Below are 19,085 nucleotides of genomic sequence, written 5' to 3'. Positions count from 1 at the left end.
TTTGTGTCGGCAGTGCAAAGTCACTTTTCAGCAGTGCAAAGTCACTTTGAACCATGCAAAAAATGCCATGAATCGGGCCCTTAATAAGCTGCGGCAGAAAACTGACATGGAGAGGCAAAGGAACAGACTGCATGCGCAGTGCACACAGCCCAACAGAGCTGAATTCAAGATCAGTACCCACAATGCTTTTCCTTTGTACGAGTGCTTCGATTGTTGGGGGTCAGGAGGTGCTGGTCTACTTGTTTACAGTCAGCAATGTGCAGTGCTGGAAAAGGATTGAGACCAATGCTCAAGCATCAAATTGGATATCCCACTATAGTACTATTTTCAGGGCGCAAGTCAAGGGTAGATGCGGTGGACGGAGTCCACCCACTTTTTTCAGAGGGTGGACTCAGTCGCCCCAGCTAAAATGAGAAACAATGAATGTTCTCATTGAATTCACGAATTAGAACCGACCTCAGGGATCGAAGCAGAGTCCTCAGGTTTGCAGGCCAGACACTTCACCACTGCACTATATAACCAGATGAACAATAACAAACGACTAAAGGTGAAATGTCGTTTTTCGGTACTGCAGGTTCCAGGAAAAACCTCTGTGTTGGTTCTTGGAGTTTAAAACATGCACACCTTTTAACGTTTACAAAAGCACTACAAGAAGTAAATATCCTCTCTTGGTTTTGTCTGTGTGTTGATTTTATGAAAGGCAAATGCCATTCGTCCTGTGCAATTTGGGTGGTTATGCACAGCCACTATTATGAAATGAGCATGTTTCACTTTGATATGCTAATTTCTGGTACGCCACATCCCATTACCATTGGTTGATGAGTCACATCACTTTCATTTTTAGACCTTGACCCCTGCTATTTTCTCAAAAGATCATGGGGAGTAAAAGTGTATCCCTCAAGCTCTTTAAATGGCCAGAATATTAGAAGATTTGACAGCTTTCTTTTGCTATTCCCATGTCATTAAAACAATTTAAACTCAAAACCAAAATAAGTCTCCCGTGCCAGACCTTATCCCACCTGAACCCATGTAAGTCAACCATTCATCTATGGGCATTGCTTTGGTTTAGACTCTTCTTGGCTATAACGCAGGGAAATGTAATTGCTGATTCCTGGCATCGAGGAATAAAAGCACCAACCAACAAAAAAGGGGACTAATCACAACCTCATTTCACATTATAAGGGACATCCAATTTGGGTTTAGGGAAGGAATGAGTCCATTACATTGGTCTCTGAACTTCATGCTGAAGGCCTCCAAATACACCACCAATAAGGAGAGCAATGTTTATCCGGCTGTTAAGGAACTATCCATGTCATTTGACCTGGTTGACAGGACACTGATGTGCATGATACTTTTAGAGGTGGGCTTTCCAGATGTGCTGTTAAAGCTATTAGTAATATTGCACATAAACACATAATGTGTCGTCTGATATCATTCGGGAGGGAGATGTACATTTCCCATTGGAACATATAGGGATTTACGACAGGGATGCGTGTTAGATCCAATCTCATTTACAATCCACTTGGGATCAAGCCACCAATGATGTCTCGAGTATAAATTGTAGGCTCTCATTGGCTTACACCGATGATGCTGGCTCTTGGCACGGACAGCATATGCCCTACAGATACATCAGAATGCTTATGCCAGCTTCATGACCAGTAGAAAATAAAAAATAAACATGGGCAAGTCATCGGTCAGCGTGATGGGTAAAGCCGGTGAGCTATCCAGAGTCTTTCTGGTGAACCGGTGTCCTCTGGAAAGAATGCACTGTTTTGATCATCTGTGTGTACGCTTCTCTGCGTGTAGCTATTGGAGATCACACTTTGGTAAGTAGGTGCTTTGGACGTCTCAAGCCCATAGGGGGATCTATCATTTCTCAAAAGGTATAGGAACTCGGCCTGTGGCATGAATGTTTAAAGTTTACAATGAACAGGTGCGTGCTATTGGGTTTTAAGGTGCTGAGATCTGCGTATTAGAGCTGGCAGAAAACTCCAATGGATATAAAACAGATTTTGTAGATCTTTATTACCCCTCCCGCGGGGTGCGCCCACCTTCTCTGTTCGCTCAGAACTGGGATTGGGTGACATTGAAGATTGATGTACAGTAGCTCCTGCTCTGATGTGGCTTTCCACCTGGGAAAAGCCAGACGCCGTATTGTCGAGGCAGATATTTACAGCCATAATGAGTGGCTTTTGCACCAACAAGATGAATGGGTTAATCCATGTCAAAACAACTTTGGTCTCTGTAAATGCAAGTCATTGGCTTGACCTGCCTGCACTTGCTGAGAGATCTAGTAAGGGGAAGGAACATCCATTGCTACTGGACCTGCTCAACGCCAGAGGTGTGAATGTGGACCTTTCTAAACCCTCCAATAAAGCCCATTTAGAAATTTAACATGCAGACATCTTGCAGGGAATGGGGTCCTTTAGCTAGTACATGATTTCATTTAGTTTGTTTAATGTTTAAGATTTAAGAATGTGCTACCTCTCAGTATCAGAGCTGTTGAAACACCAACACAGTTCAAGAAGGATCTGAAAACTTCCTTTTACAATTTCTCACCTGATTAAGCCTCTTATCTGATCTGGATTCCCTGCTTTGACCTCTGAGTTCCATTTCGGCATTCTTCTTCGCATTGTTTTAACCTGTCTGTTTGCTTGTTAGTGTTTATTTGTTGTTGGAGCGCCCTGAGACTACGAGCATGTGGCGCGATGGTATAATAATCCTTAATAAATAAATAAAAACATAAATTCAATCTCCTCCTTCTAAATGAGGTTGTAGGAAAGTGGTTAGGGAAGTATATTGAGTCCTATCTGTGTCCTTTTGGCATCACTGATCTAGAATCTTTGCGCATTTTCTCTTTTTCTCTCCACCCTATTATCTCGGTCTGTCAGAAAAAGCTAAGGCCAGTTAGAAAAAAAAAAAAATGTGTTAGCCTGCGCTGTTTTACTAGCTTATTGTGCCAGCTATAGCCATAGCTGGGTCGTTTTCTTCTTTTATCAGAGACACTGTGAATTAGAAAGACCCTCATGCAGGATGAGCTACATATTTATTTATTTGTATATAATATTTATATTGTATTATAATATTTCAATATATGTATGTAATATTGTATGTGGTATGCATTCCATGTGATTCTTTTACATATTTTGTGTGTTTTTTAGCTATGTATGTTCATAGTTTTATGGTGCGGAACGGCTGAGACTGCTTTAATTGATTATGTTATATCTGATTTATGATTATTTTGCAATCGAAATAAACAAAACTAAACCTGGCAGTTTTTTTCTTTCGAATCCCACCAGCCATATGGGAGAGAGAGACGGGAGGGATGGCGGGATTGTTCCCACCGCCCATCCCTTGCCCCACACAATCATTTGCCTCTCAGAAGATTAATCATGAACACCTAGAAAATCACTCAAGGGAGAAGCGCTTTCTATAAAGTTGCAAGCAACGTATAAAAGGTGCACACCTTTTAAAATGAAAAAAGTCTGTGCTTGAATAGTTCCTGTTCTCCTGCAAACTTAACAAGCAAGTTCACAGCGCTCCTACCCATCTGTGGAAGTGGTCTTGTGGGTACGTGTCTCAACCCTTATCCTGGCGATCACAGTTGAATCCGGGCTTCAGTAAACAAGCAGGCTTCGGGCCTGATTTACAAAGCCTTTTTCAATGGAGTTTCCCAGTTCAAACGTGCTTTTGTAAATCAGGGCTAGAGTGCATTAAAATAAATGAAGAGTGAAAATGCATTTCCTGGATCCAGGAGACATTTTTTGGCTCATCACAGATTTGGGGAAATCCGGCCCAATAACCAGCACAGGAAATGGACACTCCATGGGCTCCCTGGAGTGTGCATTGTTGTCATTTTCATGGGAGTGTGCATTGTTGTCATTCCCCCCCCTAACCTGGCTCAATAAGTGGGTGTGGCGCCTTTCTCATTATATCAAAGCCTCTGATGATATAGCATCATTTGTATTTGTGTGCTTTGTTTAATTGGATCAGAATGATTAGGTTCTGAGACAAGCAGGTGAGTTCAATCACTAAAATTCTTCTTCATTGGGGGCCATGTACTGCCGAATTGAATGTTAGAAATTGCATTTCAGGCCTCTCTTGGCCCTCTTCCTGCTCCTACCTGCAAGGCCATGCCATCCTGCTCAACCGCCTCCATGATAACCTGGGTTTCACTGGTCAGGCTCTGGTGTGGCTAACCTCTTTCCTCTCCAATCGACCCTCCCAGGTCCAGCTGGGGTTCTTCCACTCTGACATTTTTTTCTCCACCTGTGGTGTCCTCCAGGAATCTAACCTCTCTGCCTGGCTGTTGAACCAGTATCTGGCACTCCTTGCCCACCGCATCGCCGCTCTCTGCCCCAACTTTCAGTGCTATGCGGATGATACCCAGCTCATTTTCAGGCTACCCTCGGCCTCCTCCTCTCCTTCCCTCATCTCTGACTGTCTGTCTGCTATCCAGGAATGGTGTGCCGCCAATGACCTCTGCCTTAATGCCAGTAAGACTGAGATTCTACTCATCGGCACACCCACTCCCTCCTTCCCTGCAGCTCTCTGGCTGGCCTCTCTTGGCCCTCTTCCTGCTCCTACCTGCAAGGCAAAAAACCTAGGGGTCATCTTTGACTCCACACTCTCCTTCTCTCCTCACATATCTGACGTCTCTAAGAAGTCACACTACCAGCTGCACCTCCTCAGAGGAATTCTTCCTTTCCTCTCCTTCCCCCAGAAGCTCACTGTCTCCAGAGCCCTGGTTCTCTCCAAGCTGGACTACTGTAACAGCCTCTATCTAAATCTGCCTGCCTCTACTCTCCGCCCTCTGCAACTCATCCAGAACAGGACTGCGAGACTTGTCCTTGGCCTCAAGCCCAGGGACCGTATCCCTCCGGGACTGAAATCTCTACACTGGCTCCCAGTGGCTGCAAGGATTAAGTTCAAAACCCTCTGCATTGTCCACAAGGCCTTCTGGGGCCTGGGGCCAAAATACCTTGAACTCTCTCTTCCTAAATATCTTCCTTCTCAAGCCCTTTGCTCGTCCGCCTCCAACTCCCTCAGGGTCAGCCGCTTCTCCAAGCAACGAGTTGGGGGTAGATCTCTCTCTGCGACAGGGGCCTCCCTCTGGAACAGCCTTCCTGCATCCCTGAAACTTGAGGAGAACCATCTCCGGTTCCAGAAGCACCTCAAAACCTTCCTCTTTGCTTTTGCTTTCTCTCCCCCTCTCCCCTGCTAAATTCCTACTGAAACTGCACTGATTCTGCAACTGGGCTACTCTCACCGATCTCGGTCCTCGGCCCAGCCACTATCCCCTTGTACAGCCTCCCTGGCAACTCCTGCACTGCGGGACTGTCTCTGCATCCCTACAGCCCCCCCTCCCAGCACTTGTCTGCACTTACCTTGCACTTGCCACCAGCTGGCCCTTATTATTTATCTTGTCATTCTTCTACCCCTGTACTGCACTTTCCCCTCTCCCTTTCCCCTTGCACTTTTCCCTTCCCTTCTACTCTTGCATTTGCGCAATCTGAATGACACCTGGCCTAGTAGGATCGTTATCTGTCTTCCCTTTGTTCCCTCCTCCCTTGCCTCGTCGCGCCTTGAAACACTTGTGTATAGGCGCGTTACAAATGCCATAACATATCATATCATATCATTTTAATGACCATTAGATCCTGATTAACATCGCATTTTTCAATGGGATTGCACGATTGTAAAATGTTTTTTTGTAAATCAGGCCCCTGTGTCGTGATTTACACACATGTTTTAACATGGGAAAGTCCCACTGAAAAGATTTTTGTAAATCAGCCCTTTCGTCTTAATTTTGTATAACAGATTTTATCTGATTAATGTGTTGCTCAGGACATGGGATAAATTCATTATAATTGATGTAATATAATCCATATGCCAAGTGGGCCTGCACTGCGATTCCCTAACAAGACGAGGTCCCTTCCAACGTGCCCTGTTAACGACTCTTGTCAGACTAAAGAACAGAGCGCTCCACCTGGACCTTATACAATCAAGCGCATCGTGGGCTGTGCAATGGCTTGCTGGAAGGATCGGCTCTGGGCTAGAATTATTCAAGCAAGCTTCACTTTATCAATAGGTTTTCATTGAATCCTGAGCTTTGTCTGAATTAATAAAGTTGATGGCTTGGTTGTGCAACGCGCCAGCAGTATTTAGTGACCTGCACGTTCAAGGGTTACTTCTTAGTGCTGGAGGTGGGCAATGGAACGTCTCCTACCACTGCTGCAAACATGTGTGCGTGAAAACCTGCCCTAAAGCACATACCTACCTACTATAGAAAGCAGGAGAGCCCTATAGAATGGAGCAGCATTATATACACTAGACCATATTCCCCTTGCTGGGCCGTTATCAGAGGGTGAGGAACATGGCAGCCTGCAAGAGTGAATGAGCCAACACAGGCCCTCTTTGTTTTGGGACGTTATTCTGATTATTTGGAAAGGAAACAACTTGAAGTTCATTTTGTGGGACTGACGAGTTTCTAGATATCAATGTTGCATCCCCAGAGTCAAACCACAAACCCCAGTCTGGTCAAAACAAAGCCAAAACCGATCTCTGAAAATCTGAACGGCCTGCAGCAGGAATAAACAAGCTGTACTGAATGGAAAGAATGTCTGCGGGGATACATAATCAAACCTGGTCCCGCTCAATTAGCGTGCCCAGCTGGTAATTAACCACATCTGGTGTATCGCGTGACTTGCTCACTGGCCTGCTTCAGTATCCCGGGCCTCTTGTTGAATGCCACGTAAAGTACGCTGCCTGTGTACAAGGCTGGGAGCATGACTGGCCTTAGGGGTAGCAGCACCATGGGCCAATTGGCACCTTCCCTCCCCCTGCACGCCCCTGGTCAACAGGGTGCGGGGCAAGTAAGTGCCACTTTTTTTTTTAAAACCTCCTTGCTTCGGCGAGGAGGTAATGATATGAATAGGGTGCATCAGCGCCCTGTTGTTGTTGAATGCGCTCCACTGCCACGGGCTCACTTGGTAACAGTGAGGCACCTGCCACGCCTTCTGCCACTATGCCAGCTCGGGGAGCCCTTGAAAGACTCACTCGAGCCATATGGTGGGGGCTAATGGTGCCTTTTGTTGTTGATGGCGGCGGAGGGGCACATTTGGTGACAATGGGGTGCTGAACACCATATTGTCATTAAACGCGACCAAAAGCAACAGCCCACCTGCCGCGCCTTCTCAAGCTACACACGCTTGGGGAACCCTTGAAAGAATCCAACAAACTTGTGTGGCAGGCGCTAATAGCGCCCTGGGGGGCTTGTGGTGCCCCGGGCGGTTGCCCAGCTCGCCCCCCACCCCTAAGGCCGGGCCTGGCTGCAGGGCAGAGTTAGTAGTAACTGCTGGCCCCCAGGTGTTCATGGTTAATGAACACATGTCGTGAAACAGTAGAATTGAAATACATCATTATACAGTTTGTGTTCATGCCCAGTCCTTGCTTTATATTTTTGGTGCGGCTTGGTTGATGAATGTGCCAACAAAGTGGAGCACTCCCAGCCATTGCCTGTGCAATGCAATGAGCATATTCTGATTTGGAAGTTGATAATCTCCCCCTGGTTCTGTTCTACTTTGTATGTGGGCATTTAGGCCATTCAAAAAGAGACATTGGGCCTGATTTACAAACACGTTTTTTCAAAGGGAAATGTCCATTGAAAAACGTTTTGTAAATCACACGCATTTATTTATTCACAAATGTGTTTGTAATGGCAAGAATGTACCTGCTTAGAAATGCATCAGACATTTGCTACTTCTTCTCTTCTGACAGCCTTCAATACTAAAAGGCAGCATATTTTAACAACCCCCAACTTTGGCAGACAGGAGCATTGTAAAATAAGGTGATTTGCCTAGGATCACACAGCTTGGGAACGCTTGGAACAGAACTCAGAGCTTCTGGCTCCATGGTTGACAGTCCAACCAGTAGAACGCCTGGTCTTCTAATAATGTCAGCTCCTAGAGTTTGTAGGATGAAGTTGAGGGAAGTAGCTTTCACTTCACGTGCACACATTAGGAGACCAGCAGTCTACATTTAACCTGCACACTACTTTTGTAGTCCTGGTTATCCCTTTTAAAAACCTTTGGCATTAGGCACAGAAGGTCAATTTCTTTTACTGAAGTTAACCAAGGCTAGAACTCCAAAAATCTGCAAGGCTTTTGCAGGAGACAAAGGGGAAATCTAAGCTCATACACACAATTATCGTTGCCTGGGGCTTGGCAGTCTTAGACATGGTCTGGCACCATTGCAATTTCTGCCCAAAGAGTAATGCTGAACCATGTCACACTACTCACACGCCACCAAATCACCAAGAAATGCATTGACTTTATTAGGGAGACGTCGACCGGATTTTAGATAGAGACATTCTTAGTTAATAGTTGAGTCAATGTTGTGTTTCATGCCATTAGTGGCGCTTAGTCAGGCCACTTCTACATACATTTTGTCTCACATATTGTGAATTGCACGCCATGGGTTGCCATCTGTTACACAGTTACATGATGTTCAATTCTATCACCTCCAAGACCCATATTAAAATTGTATGTGCATACGTGTTTAATTGAAATCAAATTACATGTTTTGGGGGGAGATTTTGCATGCCATGAGTGTCACATCTTTCACAACTTCCAGAGTGCTACCCTTTGAAAAGTGAAAGCCCAGAACTCAATACATGATATACATTTGACATGAAGTCCTCTGGTCAGTCTATCAACGCAAGAGTTGCATCCAAAGCAACCCCTCTAGAATGTTAATATATTTACACTAAGGGTCTGTAAAAGGTGAACCAAAAGTGAGACTCCTTACATTGGCCGCGTTGACCGCCGATCCATAACCCGTGGTGAAACCACACCCAATCAGGCAGGCTCTGTCCAGCGCCACATGATCATCAATTTTGGCGCAGGCGATGTCGGCCACGACGGTGTACTCGGTGAAGGTGCTGCTTGTTAAGAAGTTGTGGATTAGCTTCCCCTTGCAGGTGAATCTGCTGGTGCCATCGGCCATCAGTCCTATATATTTCCCGCCACTGCAGAAAGGACAAGACTTAGTGATTAGTGAGGAAAAGAACAGTCTAATGTTTGGTCTGTTACAACTATAGAGGAGATGAAATAATCAAGATTTACAAGAGCACTGACTATTTTAAAAGACACAAAAACATTTCTTTGAACTGTTTTCTATCCAGTCCAAAAACATTGCATGATAGAAGCCTCAGAGTTTCAGAAGAACCAACCAAGAACACCATATTGGGATGGTGTTTACCTAAGTGGCTCTTTTGGCACCATTAAGAGTTTCATGGGTTTAACTCTGATAATACCGCCAAACAGAAATACTGAGACACCATTTGGCTTGCTTCTGGTAACCGGAATGGGCAGCATCATTTAGATTCATGAAGGCCCATCAGTTATTCCCCATTTAGGAGAATGCAGTATTTACAGCATGCAGTGATTACCGCATGTGCTAACTACTGGATGCAGTAATGGTTTGTGTGGAGCAAGTTTCCTCCACACAAAACCGGGTGTTTTCTAGAGAGATTAATTTTGAAACTGTGAATTTGGTGTTGTAGTAGTCAGGAGTGGACTGGGAACCAAAAGTGATTCTGTAAATGTTTTTCAAAGTGGTCCTATATTACTCCATGCAAGCAAGACCAACCACTCTGAGCAGAGTTTGGTGTACTCTCTTCTGAAGAACATTGGGGAAAATGTGTCCAACGAGCATGTTGTAAAACACATGTGTCCCTATGCAGGAATCAGAATGTAGCCAAATATATTAAAAACACGTTTTTAAAGAGGGGGGATAACCGTAGTGGAAGTATTATAACAAATTATTTTCTTCCAAGGGATGTGGGGGATGAGGAGAGATGGAAGAAGGGGGTGGGTTGACCGGTAGAGAAGATAGGAGCAGCAGAAAACTGGGGTTTCCACACAAAAGAGCCACATCGTAGAGACCCCCCCCCTGGGAAATCTCCAGTTTTGCCTTTAAACCAGTCCACAACTGGGAGTGAAAGTGTCAATAATCCCATTGCCAACACTTTTTGTTTACCACACTGCCATTCTCTAAATGAGGCTCTTCGTTGTCTGTATCCCTCTCGTTAGGGTATGCTAGTTAGGAATATCCTCCACCTGTCTGGGAAGAGTGTTGGGATGCACATGTATCTTCCATGCATGGTCAAACGATTCAGACTAAGGAAAATCTATTAGCGCACGTGATAGTGAAGGTGCGCTGTAGCAGAGGCAGGACGAGCTGCTTATATAAGTAGTTTGCAAATGGAAATATGGAGCAAGCCACAATGTATCTTTAAAATAGTTATAGAGGCTTAGGTAGGCCAAGGTACAGTGCACGGGGTGATATTGTGTAGCAGTATTGAATTACAATGTGTAATAATAATTCAGACAAAGGAGCGGGGTGCGGGAAATACTGAAGCATCGCCGTATTTTAAGTGAGGCCTAGCATTTTGTATTCCCTGTTGGAGGTGAAGTAGCATGGCACAACAAAGAGTTCGAATTATTTTCCCTTTCCCAAGCCCCAGGAGTGAAGTGCAGAATAGTGGCATTCAGGCTGAATAGATAATGGTTTAATTGTATCTAGCTGTAAGCCTGAGGAACAAGATTTTAATGTGAACTGCAGAGGAAGGGTAGGGCTGCGGCCTTCCCGAAGGACAAATCCATCGGAGCCAGGTTAGAGGTCTCGAGCTGCCAACATGCTTGGTTTTGATTTTGGGCACTAGTGCCCCCCGGGACAATGGCCATCATAATTGAACTGTCAGGCAGCTGGAAAATAGAATACATAAATCCATCAGAATTGGGCTGATTAATCTGGCCCTCGACAAAGCAAGGAGGTGTACAGCGGGTGGGCAACTGATAAGGGGGGAGCGAGGAGCAGAACATCTTGTGATTTGTGATACAAAGAGCAAGAGGTGATGCCAACAAATCTAGTCCAGAGGTGGGGACTCATGGCTGGGTGACTGCATGTCTCGTATCAAGAGGAGCGCACTATTATCTGAAAGGGCCAATTCGACCTCTGAGTTACCCACTGCACTGATGCTAATGGCCAGGTGCATACCACATGACTAGGCCGATGGAATGGGTAATATCACCAGTCCTGGAAACCAACGTGACGGAATAGTGGAATCACGTTTTAGAGGGCAGGGGTAGATTAGGATGTCAATAATCTGTCAAGGGACTATGGAGGACAGGTAGTATGTATATAAGTGGTAGCCAATGAGGATAGGGGAATAACACTGTATATTGGTTTCGTCATGAGTGACACTTTATTTCCTTAAAAGCCATGTACTTGCTTTGAACTAACAGAGAGCTCCATGTCAGTTTGGTTGTATGGGACCTTCTGATAACTTTTCCAGCAATGACACCATCTTCTCTGACTTCTTTTTAAAAAAACACTATAAACTGGTACTTTATTCAAATTGATCCAATTAGTGTGAACCAAGACTCTAACGCCCAGAGTGCATTATGTTTTTAAATGAAAGCAAGCGACTGCAAAGTGCATGACATTGGCTGTATGGCAACCCTGCATCAAGAACAGAAGCATTGCATCATGCAGTGTTCTAAAAGCCAAAACCCATCAGGGGACTAACAGTGTGAGGTTTACACTAACAGAGGCAAATAGCACAATTGCCCACGTGTCTCGTTTTCAGAGGCTTTCCTTCTTCCACTCTTCACTTCCAAACTAACATCACTTTTCATGCTGGGACTTGTAGTTTTGATTATTTTGGTACTGCAATGGGCATGCAAATGACATGCAACATGCTCTTAGGTGTATAGCCAAGACTGGATGAAGGCCTGTCTCCTTATTATGAAACCACAAAATCTATGCTCCAATTTGGGCCTCGTGCAACATGCTTACGTCCTATGCCATGTAATCAGCTAAAGCCTACAATTGCCCCTCCTTATTTTGGAAGCAGTTAAAGCATGGCAAAATTGACATGCTCTATTTGTGCAAAGGTTATAACTTCGAGCAAGACTTTCCATGTTTTCAAAAATATTCATCAGAAAAAAAACTATAAGTGGGCATGCTTTTCACCCACACATCTATTGTGTTGCCAGGGAAAGACCTGATTGTGGAAACTGTTTGTAAATGAGTTCACCGATGCAAGGACACAAAGCAAAGTTGTGTTCTTCTGCTGTTGGAAGCAGTTTGTAGCTTGGCAACTTCAAATTCAAGTAAACTATATTTCATGTTCAAACAAGTTACTCATAATCAGCCATTGGATACAACGTAAATCCAAAATACTGTGTTCATTCGGACTTTAAAGTGAGTTTGGAAAATTGGCGCAGATTTCCTTGTATTTTATGTCATAAATATGTGATAGTCAATTGATGCGGAAAGTAGTCATGTTGGGTCACTTATCAAAGGTATTCAATTGGATGGTACCTTGCACTGATCCAGACCTTGTTGCCCAGTGTCTATGTCAAACTGAAACCAACAAATACAGAATTCCTGCTCCTCACTAACAACACCACACACCAAGCATCCACATCTGGCTGTCTGCCATGAACCTTAAAGGCTTGCCTCCTTCCCCATAGGTGACACTCTGCACCAAGTGGCAGGTATTCCTGAAGCAAAAACAAACTCAGCCAGCATGATATCAACAATCTGTCCTGTGGGAATCCAAATCCAATCCCTTCCGACCAGACACCAGCATGATATCAATATTAACTATCTGTCCTGTGTTAAACCTATCCCTTCCTACCAGACACCAACATGATATCGATATCAAGTATCTGTCCTGTGGGAAACCTTTCCCTTCCTGCCAGACATCAGCATGATATTGATATCAATTATCTGTCTTGTGGGACACCCATCCCTTCCTACCAGACACCAGCATGATATCGATATCAAGTATCTGTCCTGTGGGAAACCTATCCCTTCCTGCCAGACATCAGCATGATATCGATATCAACTATCTGTCTTGTGGGACACCCATCCCTTCCTACCAGACACCAGCATGATATCAATATTAACTCTCTCTCCTGTGGGTAACCCTTCCCTTCCTATCAGATACCACCATGATATTGACATTAACTATCTGTCCTGTAGGAAACCTATCCCTCCTACCAGACACCAGCATGATATCGATATAAACTAGCATGATATCAATATTAATATCTGTCCTGTGGGAAACCCACCCCTTCCTACCAGACACAAGCATGATATCGATATCAACTGGCATGATATCGATATAAATTTTCTGTCCTGTGGGACACCCATTACTTCCTACCAGACACCAGCATGATATTGATATTAACTTTCTTTCCTGTGGGAAACCCTTGCCTTCCTACTAGCCACCAGCATGATATCGATATTAATTATCGGTCCTTTGGGAAACCTATCCCTTCCTACCAGACACCAGCATGATATCGATATCAGCTATCTTTCCTGTGGGAAATCAATCCTTCCCTTCCAAACACCAGCATGATATCAATGATCTGTCCTGTGGGAAACCAATCCCTTCCATAACAGACACCCGCATGATATCGATATCAGCTATCTGTCCTGTGGGAAACCAGTCCCTTTATACCAGGCACCAGCATGATATCGATGTCAAGTATCTGACCTGTGGGAAACCCATTCTGTCCTGCCAGACACCAGCATAAAATAAATATCAACTATCTGTCCTGTGGGAAACCAATCCCTTCCTACCAGACACCAGCATGATATCAATGATCTGGCAAGTGGGAAACTAATCCCTTCGTACCAGAAATCAGCATGACATTGATATCAACTATCTGCCCTGTGGTAAACATATGCCTTCCTACCAGACACCAGCATGATATCAATATAAACTATCTGCCCTGTGGGAAACCCATCCCTTCCTACCAGACACCAGCATGATATCGATATCACCTATCTGTTCTGTGGGAAACCCATCCCTTGCTACCAGACACCAGCTTGGTATTCAGCATTCAGGGCCTATTCCTTTCTCGCCCAGGCAGAGTAAAGACCCTGCTCACCTGCCTCCCCACCACGACCCTAGCACCTTTAATAACCCACCACACTGCTGCCAGACTCTTTAAAGTTCTTCACAATTACAACAATGCCCATTGGCTACCCCTAAAACATGCGTCACCTTCAATGCTAGCTTCCATATATATATAGAGCTGCCACAATGCATACACCCTCATACCTGGCTGAAAAGGCCAACACTTCTGTCAATTAGCATATAACCAGAAGTTAGGGCCTGGCCATACTATCACTGAATAAAGGCAAACAAGAACGAAGCAGCAGGCAAGAATTCTTTATCTATACCCGCAGATAGTGGAACCTCCTATGCGTCAACATCAGGCTCAACTCCCACCCTCACGCAATTTGGAAAATAAATCAACACCCTCCTCTTGAAGGAGGACCCTTGTTACACTCTTTAAGATACAACCATCCAAACACACCCATCCCAGTACTCCTCGTGATGACCACCCTCAACAGCCCACCCTCCTGTTTGAGCCAACACCCCAATTTCACTCCCCTTAAATGTTCATGTTAGCTATTCCCTGCTACCCTACATGACAAGCTGGCAATACATGCTGAGATATAAGGGCTGATCCTCTCTGTAGCCATCCATTGGGGGTCTTCACACTTACTGAGGTACAGAGATCTGTTCCTTCCGGATTCAGGAAAACCCCAACATAAGTAAAAGGAATTAAGGAATGGCAAAAGAAAATGCATCACTTCATGCCTCATATGGATTCCATTCTCTTTACAAATAGGCCTTACCACTGATGATCTCCTAGAGTATAATGCAGTAACACCCAGAGGTCAAAGGGCTATTCTTTAGGTGATCTTATAGTGGGCGGGCATTAAGGTTTTGCTTAACCAATAATCATTGGTCATTGACATATGGCTCAGACTTCAAGGTCTCTGCAGATGCCCGAGACACACAAGGAGACCATTGGTCACAGTTCTGACCAATCCGTGGCTTCAGAGACTGTCACTCCATGTAATCCTCGCTTGTATTTTAGGCCAGATTGGGGGAGGGCCTTGAGGGGTCAGATTGCAGCATACATCAGCCGTCTGAAGTTTGCTTCAAATTCTTGTTATTAAAAGTGAACTTGGTAGACCAACGCAAAGGGAGGTGCAGGGGAAGAAGCTCCTAAATTCAGCCAACAGATAAAACAAAAGGCGTCCTTTTGGGCCATGGGACCACTTATGGATTTGAATCAAATTTGATTAAAAAGAGGTACAGTGTCCAGCAAAACATTACCTACCATGTGGTCTATGAAGGATATCTGCGATTTCACTTCCAAAAGAAGCATTGCTGTCGTGATGCATTGTTCTGCAATGCCAAGCAGCGATTCCCTTCCGCTGAACACGAGACAAAACTGAGCACAAATAAATGTAGAATGTGCAGGAGTAAGAGGACTAGACGTGGGCTTGTTTTAACTGCACTTGCTACGTGTCAGTAACTCCTGTCTAGTACACATATCAATAGTATTATTATTAATAGTATTGTTAACAATGGTTAAAATAGCTATTATTATTAATAATAATATTATTCGCAGTGTTATTATTATACAATAATAATACAGCTTACATTTATTATTGGTCAAGTGATCCACTAGACATCTCTTTTAATTGGCATCCCCCATTGGCAGAAATAGAATGGTTCTGGTTAAAACATATGTGGCTGGTAACATTTGCAGGCCAGATAACAGAGTGTCAGGATATACAAGAGCAGAACTAGTCAGCAAAGGGCAAGTAGGCTTTGTTACTGTGCCTTTTTCCAACTCTGATAACCAGCCTTCGGTTATTTGGCATATTTGCTTATCACCCATCGCTGAATCCCCAACGATGCCGGATAATACATCTTTTACTATTCTAAAAATAATAACTTCTAATTTATATAGCCCATCCTCCTCCTCCTCCAACACTGGTCTTGCCACTTCATTAAAGCCCATTATGGCAGTGGGAGGTTCTCCGTTATCTTTTCTGAGATCTGGAACCACCTCCCTTCCGACTCAAATCCATTCAAGATCATCTCGCCTCAGGCACAGCCGCAAAACCTGCGACTTCCAACAGTAACTCTCCTTGACAGACTGGCATGTCCGGCTCGGTATCAAGAGACCATCGATAGTGAATGCTGTGCCCTACACATGTGTGAATTCTAATACCAGTGCTACTGGTACTACTACTATTATTATTGTTATGATTACTATTATTATAAGTATTATTATTTTACTACTAATACAATAAAGGTAATAATACTATTAAATAATATTACTAATGATATAATAAGGCTAAAGAATCTTTTTATTTATTATTATTAAAGTAGGTGCAGTTTTTGGTATGAAGAATTCTAAATATAATCATTATTTTTAGAAGTGGTAATATTCTCATTGGTGGCATTAGTACAAGCAGGTTCAAGGTTTATTGAAGGTTTATTGAAGCTGGAGAAGGAACAATCTAGTAATAAATTGGAATCTATGTCATTTCTGCGACCCCCAGAAGTCTGACACACCCGAAAATGTGGACGTTTTTTTCAACCCCCTTTACGACACATACATATGGAAACTGCCCATACTTGTAGTATATCCCATACCCCCCTCCCACATATATATGTGGTGTAAAGGGGGTCGGAAAAATAAAATCGGAATTTTCGCCAGTCAGAGTTCTGGAGGTGACATTTTTGTATATTTCCCTAAATTGTTGTGTGTGTCTGTGGTCTATACAAGTCATTAATGTTTAAAGAGACAGAAGTGCACTTTTGGATGATCTGTGTCATTTGCCCCCATGGTACAGAAAGGGTTGGCTGTAGGCAGCGTGTCTTCACATACTCGACTGGTGGAAGACTTTTTGTAGCATATGAAGAAGATGCCTATATGGTCGGAGCATAATACATAAGGAGGGGTCACTCGTCGCTAGCAAATCATTCTTTATGGGCCATTGACACTTGAGGGCAAGAATAATAAGGTAAAGGTAGAAAACTCACTCAATCCTGTCACAGGTGTTGGCGTTCGGGTGCTTGCAGCATCTGCACAACCCACACACTGGGAAGCAAAGAGGGATGACCTTGTCACCTAAGGAAAAGAAACACAATCAAACAGATCACAAAAGGTCAGTGAACTGTAACAATGTATTTCCAAATCATGAAAGGGTGTCGTTTTACTGCAGACCAGCGTCGCCTGTTCCTTAGTATTTGCAAAAAGGCAAAGGTGGGGAGAAAAGGACGCATGCTCAAATTGGCTTGACTAAGTTACAGAAACGGCATTTAAAACAGTCACGTGTCCTGGCTCTGCCGTCAGACTTGTTGTTGGCAGATCTCCTAAGCTAAACTGCCCAAATCCAAATCCAGGGCCAGGCTAGTCCAGCTTTTCTGGAGATGGCTCCTTGGCAGTGAGCTTGCGTTGACTTGTTGGTCACATCGCTTCTGCATTAGAGCACAAGCATTTCCACGACATGTTTATTTTTCCTTGGGCATCATCAGTGAGGAGTAGCTTAGGCCTCTAGGCCCAGCAGGCACAAGACCCACGTCTGGGCATACCCGTCCCACTCGGGGTGACAAAGCAAAAACAAAGAGGTACTGGCTGGAAGGTTTAGAATGAATCTTACCCTCTGGCATTGCTCTGGGCAACCCTCCAGACCATATTTCTTCGCCTGCCAAGCCATTAGAGAAGGGGAAAGACCATATGCAAATCAGGCTTGGCTCCACCCCAAAAGGGGCAGGCCAGCCAAACTGCTAGGTCAAATCCCTTCTGCACGAGACCACAAGCATTCCCAAACATGTTTCAGCCTTCTTGGGCCTCATCAGTGAGGAGTAGCTTGGATCTCTAGGCCGAGTAGGCACAGGACCCATATCTGGGCCTACCCGTCAGACTTGGAATGACTATAGCAAAACAAAGGTTGATGGCTGGAAGGTGTAGAATGAATCTGACCCTTTGGCATTGCTCGGTGCAACCCTCCAGACCATTGTTCTTCGCCTGCCAAGCCATTACAGATGGGGAAGGACTATATGCAAATCAGGCCTGGTCCCACCCCCTGAAGTGCCCCCCTTTGCCCCAGCAGAACAGTCAGGAGTAGCTACAGGTGGGGTTCATCAGGCCACAAAGCAGTGCAAGGAGCCAGCAGCCATAGTGGTGCTTGTATCTTTGGTGTGTTTGCTATGCATTAAACAATGGAATAGGTGAGCGGGAGGGGTGGGGGTCCTGCAGAGGTGAGAGTTTTGTACCCCAGTAGATGGTTTCTAGCCAGCGTTGTTCATTAGGTGTAGGGGTATAGAAGACTGTGAAGAGGTGCATGTGTTAGAGGAGTTGCACATCTAAAAGAGATCCACGTGTTTGCAGCGGTTTTGCTGAAAGATAAGTATTATCTACGTATTGAGAGAGCTACATGCATAGACCTCTCAAGGTGTGTGAATATGCAGAGTGCTGAAAGAGAGTGCTGGTTATCAAGGCTGTACCTGATAGGTATTTGCAATATGTAATGCACGGTGGTGCCTTGACTTCTCAATCGCGTGGACCCTGCTCTGGACAGTGTGACGGGTCTGATATAAATAACCAATTAAATACAACAGAATTATATTTCTCTTAATGCCAGATTTCCTCAGCTTTTAAGTGTCAGAAAAACACACACACACTCAGACACACACTCTTGTCCGGCAAGAAAGTTCAGTGGTTAACTGGAGTCATGGGATTAGAATCCGGCAACCCAAACTCAACCAACTCGAGCAAGGAGTAAATAGCATGACATTTTATATAAACCTGTATGTTGGTATGCATAGATATTTGGATGTTTTCGCACAGCAAATATTGATATTAATGCTAACGTTGTACCCAAGTTCACTTCTACCCCATTATGTATGCCCACTACCTAGCCACATGCTAACTTTGCACCCAAATGTACTACTGCACCATGATGTATGCCCAGTGCCTTGCCACATGCTAAAGTTGTGCACAAGTCTACTGCTGCTCCATTATGCATGCCCGCTGCCTTGCAACATGCTAACGTTCCACTCAAATGTACTGCTGCACCATTATGTATGCCCACTGCCTTGCCACATACTAAAGTTGCACCCAAATGTACTATTGCACCATTATGCCCACTGCCTTGCCACATGCTAAAGTTGTGCACAAGTGTAC

The 19,085-nt window shown here is 44.4% G+C and overlaps 1 protein-coding gene and 1 long non-coding RNA gene across 2 annotated transcripts in view; one reads left to right on the top strand and one right to left on the bottom strand.

The window, feature by feature from the left end:
• The window catches only part of LOC138515908 (uncharacterized), a 125,015-nt gene that overhangs the window by 18,842 nt on the left and 87,088 nt on the right, over window positions 1-19,085 (top strand). The gene's annotated exons all lie outside the window — the stretch shown is intronic.
• LOC138515906 (alcohol dehydrogenase 1-like) overlaps window positions 1-19,085 on the bottom strand; it is a 75,962-nt gene that overhangs the window by 14,569 nt on the left and 42,308 nt on the right. Inside the window, exons 4-5 of the mRNA XM_069630668.1 lie at window positions 16,940-17,027; window positions 8,809-9,028 (exon numbers count right to left, since the gene is read on the bottom strand). Coding sequence (XP_069486769.1) covers window positions 8,809-9,028; window positions 16,940-17,027 — 308 coding nt within the window. The remainder of the gene's footprint in view (window positions 1-8,808; window positions 9,029-16,939; window positions 17,028-19,085) is intronic.

The sequence above is a fragment of the Ambystoma mexicanum genome, chromosome 6q (genome assembly GCF_040938575.1).
Source record: "Ambystoma mexicanum isolate Mex_15411 chromosome 6q, UKY_AmexF1_1, whole genome shotgun sequence".
Lineage (NCBI taxonomy): Eukaryota > Metazoa > Chordata > Amphibia > Caudata > Ambystomatidae > Ambystoma > Ambystoma mexicanum.
This window is presented reverse-complemented; position numbering and strand designations above follow the sequence as displayed.